The sequence below is a fragment of the Carlito syrichta genome, unplaced genomic scaffold (assembly GCF_000164805.1).
Source record: "Carlito syrichta isolate Samal-C Ts95f unplaced genomic scaffold, Tarsius_syrichta-2.0.1 Scaffold289031, whole genome shotgun sequence".
Classification (NCBI taxonomy): Eukaryota; Metazoa; Chordata; class Mammalia; order Primates; family Tarsiidae; genus Carlito; species Carlito syrichta.
In genome coordinates, this window is record NW_007233127.1 from 14160 (window position 1) to 22844 (window position 8685).

An 8685-nucleotide genomic window follows, 5' to 3' on the forward strand; every position below is an offset into this window, starting at 1 on the left:
CATACACTGTCTCATATACATGCATGCATAGCATACTGGTACACACACCCGTACACACACAAGCTACACCCTTTCATACACATGTGCACATACACTCACATGTGCACACACTCATGTACATACATCTCTCACATGCACACACAGTACCCATGTCACCCAAGGTTCCAGCTTTGTGCACCTTACGCCTGTGTAACTTTGCTCCTGCCCTCTGCCCCCAGGCGACACCCTCCGCGTGTGAAATTCCACCTCCAGCAGGGCCTCGTGGGAAGAGCCAGGGATGAAGATACTGAGGGCCTGGTTCCTGTGCCTGCTGCTTTTGGGCCTTACGCTGCAGGGGACTGCGAGTCGAGCCCAACAGCGCTCTATGGAGATCCGCAGTGAGTGCCTGGATCCTGGAAGTCAGCCTCCCTCATCCCACCCCTCCTCACCCCCAAGACCACCAGCGCAGCCTGGCCAATCTCCTGCAAAGGGAGTGGGAGGAAAGGGAAGTCCATCTTGGTGCACCTTTGAATTCCTGTTTCCCAAAGAAGCTACCCCATACCCAAATATGGCCTTCTGAGCTCCCCTTCCTGGGGAGGGTCCCAAGGTGCCCTGGCGACAGGGCAGCAGCCAGCTGGGAGGCCCTGTGTGGGGCTGAGAGTGTGCTTCCGGCCCTGCCACCTCCAGGAACACAGGGACACCCCTGGGGACATGCGCCCATGGGCTGCTCTCATTCTTTCCTTTCCAGCTCCTGACATCAATCCTGCCTGGTACACCGGCCGCGGGATCAGGCCTGTGGGCCGCTTCGGTCGGAGGAGAGCAGCCCTGGGGGACGTCCCCAAGTCTGGCCTGAGACCCCAGTTCGCCTGCTTCCCCCTGGAAGGTGGCGCTAAGTCCTCCCAGGATGGGTGACAGCCAGCTCCTCCAGAAACTCACTCCGGAGCCTCCCCTACCCCTTCCTTCCATTTCCGCCACAGATGACCTGCCCTTCGGTCCTAATAAAAGTACTGGCCTCACTTAGCTAAACATCTGTGACTGGGTGGTTGATGACTCGGAAAGTGCTTTCCCTACTGGAACGTTAGCCTAGAAGGAAACTCACAGTCCAGCAGCCTCCTTGGAAAGCAGGGGCAGTGTCTTGCCCGAGGATACCTGGCACTGAGTAAGGAAGCTGGGGCCATCTTGGACCATCACCTGCAGCCCACACACACCCAAGCAGCCCTGAATGGTTGCCCAGGTTGTGCACTGCACGAGGCTGTAGAGTGCCACATACTACACTCTGTGGGACACCATCCCCAGAGGTGGGCAACACAGTCCTCAGCCTGAGACCTGTCCCTCCCTCAGACCCAGTCCTTTTTTTTTAAGACTTTATTTTTTAGGTTCATAGCAAAATTGAGCAGTAGATACAGAGATTATCTATGTATAGTAACAAGTATGTCTCCATGTCCCCCTCAGATGTAACTTGCATCGGTGTCAGGGGACACCCCTATACTACCTGGATAATTGAGCTCAGAACCTCTGAGCCTCAGATTCCACATCTGCCTGCCACAGGACAGCAACACTTACGTCATTCCTGAGCTCAGTAGGCATGGCACCTGCACACCAGCTGGCCTTGGGTGATGTCCCTTCCCCAAGGCCCATCCCCAATCCAGCACCAGTTAGCAGGCTTCACCAGCTACCCCCAAACCAAAGCTCGGTGATAGACCCTGTTTGCCGGTGTCAATTTCAGGAGCCTGCCCTGACCACAGCCCTCCTATCCATCCACGCTCAGAAGGGCCGCATGGCAGGACCTAGACCCCAGCTGTCTCTGGTCCAGAGCACTTACACGAGGCTGAATCAGGACAGCAGCAGCTTTCCAGTCACAGGGGCACCCCTCCAGCCTGGGTACCTTGCCAGGGCAGAGTGAGCCTGTGGCAACAGGAGGAGTGACCAGGTCTGAACCCAGGGTTGCAGGTGCTGGATCAGGCCTTGAAGAGGTCACAGCCCAGGAAAGCAATTTGGCAGCTCCTCAGAAAGTCAAACATAGAGTTACCGTATAACCCAACAATTCCACCCTTATAGACCCCAGAGAGTTGAGAACAGGTGCACACACAGATGCTTGTACAGCCATGTCCACAGCAGCCCTGTTTCCAATAGCCCAAAGGCACATGCTCTCACCAGGAGTGAGGAAGGTGGACCAAGAACTTGTGGCAGAAAAGGTCACTGAGCTGGGACTCACCCAGTCCTAGTTGGCTGAGACTTCCTGTCTGCAGATAGATGGAGGCTGGCTAGGATCCTCCGGCAATTTACCCAGGCAAGGGACCACTTGGCCTTGACCAACCCAAATGCTTAGTTCCAGCTTCTATATCAAGATACCACAGACACCGAGGCTTAAACAGTAGACATTGCTCACAGTTCTGGAGGCTGGATGTCCATGGTCAAGGTGCTGGTGGATCTGGTGTCTGGTGAGGGATCTGGTGTCTGGTGACAGCCATCTTCTCGCTGTATCCTCATGCGGTAGAGAGCAGAGAGAAGCAAACTCTCTGGACTCTTCTTACAAGGGCACTCATTCCAAAGGCCTCACCACCTAACACCACAAGGGTTAGGATTTCAACATATGAATTTGGGGAGGGCACAAACATCCCATAACACCCATCAGCAGATGAATAGATAAGCAAAATGTGGTCTTTTCACACAGTGGAATATTATTCATCCATAAAAAGGATGAAGCATGATACATGCTACAACATGATGCTAAGTGTAGGAAGCCAGTCACAAAAATTCATGTCGTGTGATTCCACTTACACGAAAAGCCTAGAGTTCACAATTTCATAGAGACAGAAAGGGGCCAGAGAAGAGGGGCAAATGGGGAATGACTGCCTTATGGGTACAGGGTTTCCTTTTGGGGGCGATGAGAATGTCTTAAGGTTAGACTGATGTGGTGGTTGAAGAACTAAAAGTCACCATTGGACGCTAGAAAAGAGTTCACAGTGGAGTGTGGGGCACAGACATGAAACACTGTGAAAGGTCACGTGGCTGATGACGGGCTCTGGATTTCCGTGGGAGCCTGGGGCCTCTTGGGGAATGGGCCCAACCCAGACAGGCAGCCTGCTGGCACGGCTGTGCCCAGGAGTGAGGAGGGTGGACAGAGGGCCCGTGGCAGAGAAGGTCACTGAGCCAGGACCAGTCCGGTCTTATTCGGCTCAGGGAGTCTGCAGACAGATGAGGGCTGGCTGGGAGCCTCTGGCAATAACCCAGGCAAAGGACCACTCGGACTGGACCAAGTCACTGGCAAAGGGGCGGACAGAAGGGCCAGTGGCCACCATCCAACAGCAACGACCATCTCTCCTTGTCAGGTGAAGGCAATGACCTACAGTTTTTCTTGCACCTTGGGGACTCTGGGGACCTGCAACCCAGGGGAGGGTCTTAGGGAATCAGTTCTTTCTTCTGTGTAATCAGGAGATCGACTCCAATCGGTCTCTACCTCCCATAGGCCAGGAGGGGGCAGCACTCAGTCTCTCTGGGCTCAGGGAGTCAGAAGGCTGGAGACCAGGGATTCCCCAAGGTGCTGAACTGTGTCTTGACCTCACCCCAAAAATTTACATGTTGAATTCCTAATGCCCATTCCTTATAATGCATCCTTATTTGGAAATAGGGTTGCTGCAGATGTAAATTGCTGAGTTCACACTGCAGCAGGGTGGGCCTAATCCAATATGAATGGTGTCCTTACACAAAGGAGAAATCTGGACAGAGAGCACATGGGGAGACGCCATGTGAAGCTTGGGCAGATATTGCCAGAAGGCAGCCACAAGGAATGCCAAAGATTGCCGACAGCCACTGGAAACTGGGAAAGAGGCCTGGGACAGAACTCCCCTCATGACTTCAGAAGGAACCAGCCTCATCTCAGACTTCCAGCCTCCAGATCTAAGGACAGTAAATGTATGTGTTGTTGTTGCTGTTGTATTGTTTTGAGTTGGAGTCTCACTCTGTCTTCCCAGCTGAAGTACAATGGCACAATCATGGTTCACCACAGCCTAAACCTCCTGGACTCAGGTGATCCTTCTGCCTCAGCCTCCCAAGTATTAATAGATGGGACCGCAGGTGTGCACCACCATGTCTGGCTGACATTTTTTATTTAGTGTAGAGATGGGGTCTCGCTGTGTTGCCCAGGCTGGTCTTGAACTCCTGGGCTCAAGCAGTTCTCCCACCCAAGTCTCCCAAAGTGCTGGGATTACAGGCAGGAGCCACCACTCCCGGCCAGTGTGTGTTGTTTAAGCTACTCTGTTTGTGGTGCTGTTTTAGGTCAACCCCAGGAAACAAATGTATCTTCTCTGTCCAGAGAGATAAAGAAGAGTTTCTATTTTCTATAACTTCCTATAATGCAAGTTTTCAAACATAGAAAAAAGTTCAAAAATGACTGAAGCAAACATCCACTGAGATTCCACAATTGTTACTATGTTTGCTTTCTCCTCCTCCACCTTCCCCCTTCTGTCCCCGGCATTTGAAGTGAGTTTCAGACATCATGAAGACTGATGACTGTCCTCAATATTTCAGCATATTTCTCTCTAGAATAAGGACAATCTCCTCCATAACCTCAAAATGTCCATACCTGAAAAAATTGTTTTAGTAATTCCATGTCATCTCGTTTTTAGTCTATAATTAAAAATCTCCAAGTAGAGCAAGACAGTCTTTTTCTTTTTCTCCAACCAGGCTCCAATCTAAATTCATAATTGCAGTTAGTTTTCTTTGGTCCCTGATCATTTTAATTTTTGCTTGGTTATTATCATTTTTATTTATTTATTTATTTTTAGTCTCACTCTATCACCCAGGCTGGAAGGCGGTGGTCCACTCACTGCCGCCGCAGCCCCGACCTCCTAGGCTCAGGTGATCCTTCCACCTCAGCCTTCCAAGAAACGGGAACCACAGTAATGCGCCACCATGCCCGGTTGGCTTTTTTGGTTTATTGTAGAGACGAGGTCTCGCCAAGTTGCCCAGGCTGATCTTGAACCCCTTGGCTCAGGCAATCCTCTCACCTCCACCTCCCAAAGTGCTGGGATTACAGGAGTGAACCACTGTGCTCAGCTTTAAGTTCTACTTTGTCATGACGTGGACTTTTCAAGCACCCAGAGAAGCTGTCTTGCCCAGTGCGTCATGTGTGTGGTTTGCTGGTTGCTCCCCATGGTGTGGTGCCTGTCCTTCTATCCTTGCATTTCCTATAATCTGAGAGGTAAATTTAGAGGCTTAGCTGGATTCATTTGTGCTCATTGTGGGCACCAATGCTGTGTCCTTTCTGTTGGGTTGTATCGGACATTGGGGTCCCAGGGTCCTTCTCTGACAGGTGCTGTTTGACCATGTGGTTAAGGCAGATTGCTCCATTGCAAGGCTCCTTTCCCTGTGTGATCACTATGCAACCCATGGCCATCCAGGGGCCCTGTGGCAACGTTGTTTCCCAACCAGCTAGCAGCCCAGGATGGAAGTATCCACTGACTACCTTACTGGGCTCAGTTGTTCCATTATGGGTCACATAATGATGATTCCCTAATTCCTTCCACATGTATTAGCTGGATTCTTCCAAAGAAGATATCTCTTTTTCCTTTTGTTTTCACACCTTACAAACAATTTTTGATGCTCAAATTGGTCTCAGTTTGGCCAGTGGGAACCCCAAGAAGGGAATCGATTTTAAAATAAAAAGAATAGGTCTATGAGTCAGTCCCTTTGGGAAAGTAAGTCCATCCAGGGGAGTTCAGTGAGAACATATTCAAGAGGAACAAGAGAAGAAATGGAAAAGGTTAGAGTCACAGGCTGCGATGGCCAGGGACTCCTAAGGGTGACTTCCAGACCTCTCCATGACTCCCACCCCTAACCACCCACCCCCCAACACACACACACACACACACACACACACACACACACACACACAAGCAGAAATGGGGCCTTCCTGCCTGCTGCCCTAGCTCCATCCCTGTTTCAGGACGAGATAGGATAAGGCAGTGGAGCATTGGCACAGAGTGATCCTTACACACACATGTCGGTAGCAGCAGAGGCTGTTTTTGGGAAAGCCCACCTATTCTTTAGGTCTCAGGAGGGGAAACATGGCGTTTTCCCTCTTTGTTGGACACATAGGTGTTGAGCACCTGGCTTGTGCCAAACAGTGTGGGAGGCACTGGGAATCCCACAGAAGTAAGAACAGACAGAGCCTCTCACAGGGGTTCTTTACCTCACCTAAATACAAGGTTCACCTGGATGGGTTTAGCAACCCCAGTCCAGATGGATGTGATCAGAAACTCTAGGTGGGATGTAGGTGTGAGGCTTTCTGAAGCTCCCCAGGGGATGCCAGTTGGCTGGAGCTGTGTCCACCTATTGCGGTCGGAGGCCGGGGAGAGGGACACTCACAATCCCAGGAGATGGGGACTCAGGGACCAAGACCAATAGATCCATCCAACCCTGGAGAGGCCATGAAAGGAATCCTGATGGAAGGTCCAAAGATACACTCGAGCATAGCGATACCAGTCTAACAAGATGGAAGGGAGGAAAGGCAGAGATATATGGCTTTCCACTTTCTATCTCATCCAACCACTCAGCTGCAGTTCCTCTGAAAGCCCTGTATTTTCTTCTTCAGCTGAGCAAACACAGCACCCCAAGCCCAGGAGCTGCAGGGGTTTGCCTTACACGATGCTAGATCGCCATCTAGTGGCCATACACATTCTCAGCCTCTCAGCACACCCCCAGGTGGGTCCTGTCTGCCAGGTGCACGACCCACTGGGGTGGCATGAGGCACAAGGGCACAGCCTGGAACACAAGGGACTCACACTTCATGTACTTCATCAGCAAGGAAATGATCGCATGAAAAACATCCAACTTGACTAGCAGTCAGAAATTGCAGTGTACCCAGTAAGTTGTCAGGTTTCACCTATGAAATTGTCTAAGAGAAAAAAGTATTAGTGAAAATCAAGGAAACAGGCACCCTCCAAAGCTATTATTTCCTTCATTTATCCTTTAGTTTTCCTCAAATATAATGACAAGAAAGAGCCATGTGAAATCTGGTCTGTATCTGTCTAGTAAAGTCACATGAGAAGTTTCTTTTAGGTCACATAAACACCAGGAAAATCTGACTCTGAGGGAGATATGAGCAGTTTCCATCTCCCCAGAACAGAAGCTGGATCTTCCAGGGGCCCAATGGACACAGGTGGTTCCCTCCAGTTAGAATAAAGATGTCATAGAGGCCAGGCATGGGGACTTGTAATCCCAGCATTTTGGTAGGCCAAGGCAGGAGGATTGTTTGGGGTCAGGAGTTATAGACCAGCTTAGACAACACAGTGAGATCCCACATCAAGAAAAAATATAAATCGAATAGGGATGCCAGAAGGCTTCATGAGAAAGGAACAGTTACCAAGGTGTGGTTGAAATGCCAAGAAATCCAGGCCAGCCAGGATCTAGGTTAGTTGTGCCCACCTAGACCCAATGGACCCGAGGGGAGAGGGCAGCTGCCAGAACCTAGAGGAGGGAGAAAGCTCTTGGAGGAGCCAGCGGCCTTGAGCCTGGGACACAGTCCTGGCTGTGGATCCTAGCCAATGTCTGGCTTCCATGTGCCCTTCCCAATCCCCTACCAGGGCTGCTCATGGGCTGAGACCACTGGATGCTCAGGCCTGGTAGATGAGATGGTACTCTCTATGCAAAGCAAACAAGAGCAAAGGGAAGCCCAGAGAAGCAGACTACATCTTCTGGCATGGGGCCCCTTCTGGGTGATGAGAATGTGAGAGAAAGGAAAGGATACTTTGCATTTCTCCAGTTGATCCTTACAGCAAAAGGTAGCAAAGCTACTTTTTCAGGTGAATTAACAATGTCACATTGCTTAAAACAGCAGTCTCCAACCTTTTTGGCATCAGGGACCAGTTTCATGAAAGACAATTTTTCCACAGACTGGAGTGAGGAGGGATATGCACTCAAATCTCATTGCTGTTTGGGTTTTTTTAAAGCAGGATTTATTGAGAGGACAGAAAAGCTCCCATAGTGGAAGGGGACCCCAGGGGGTTGCCCCTAATGTTAATCTGTATTTGCAGCCACTCCCCAAAGCTAGCATCACCACCTCTGCTCCACCTCAGATCATCAGGCATTAGATTCTCCTAAGGAGTGAGCAACCTAGATCTCTCACATGCGCAGTTCACAGCAGGGTTTGCACTCCTATGAGAATCTAATGCTGCTGCTGATCTAACAGAAGACAGATATCAGCTAGTTATGCAAGTGATGGGGGACTGCTGTAAACAGAAATGAAGTTTTGTTCACTCACCTGCCACTCACCTCCTGCTGTGCAGCCCAGTTCCTAACAGGCCCCTGTTTTAAAACTCATACCTGCTTATCATAGTCCCAGAAGCAAGGATGAAAATCAACATCACCTTCCAAAATATGACCACCTTAGAAAAACCTTCACCCAACCATAGCAGGTGTCCAGAAAGACCCAACAGAAAGATGTCACTTGGGGCTTCCCACCCAGAATGGGATCTAGATCTCTCTGTAGAGGCGGGGAGTCACGATTGGTACAACATATGCCACCGTCTGGGAACATGACCTATCCAGAGATGGCCCATGCCCAACTAAGTCACAGCCCGCCATGTGGGCCGACCTCCTTTTCATATAACAGGAGCCCTCCCGAAATAAGTGTAAAAACACCCACAACACGATCCATCAGGCTCTGTGCCTTACTTTGTCCTTTCAAATTTGCCAAAAGTCAGA

General features: G+C 50.4%; 1 protein-coding gene across 1 annotated transcript; it reads left to right on the forward strand.

Moving 5' to 3' along the window:
• The first annotated feature begins 277 nt into the window (after positions 1-277).
• On the forward strand, positions 278-945 carry PRLH (prolactin releasing hormone). The gene is made up of 2 exons (XM_008054089.1): positions 278-377; positions 728-945. Exons 1-2 carry the CDS (start codon positions 278-280, stop codon positions 889-891), a joined length of 264 nt encoding a protein of 87 aa, XP_008052280.1. The 3' UTR covers positions 892-945.
• The last annotated feature ends 7740 nt before the right edge of the window (positions 946-8685 follow it).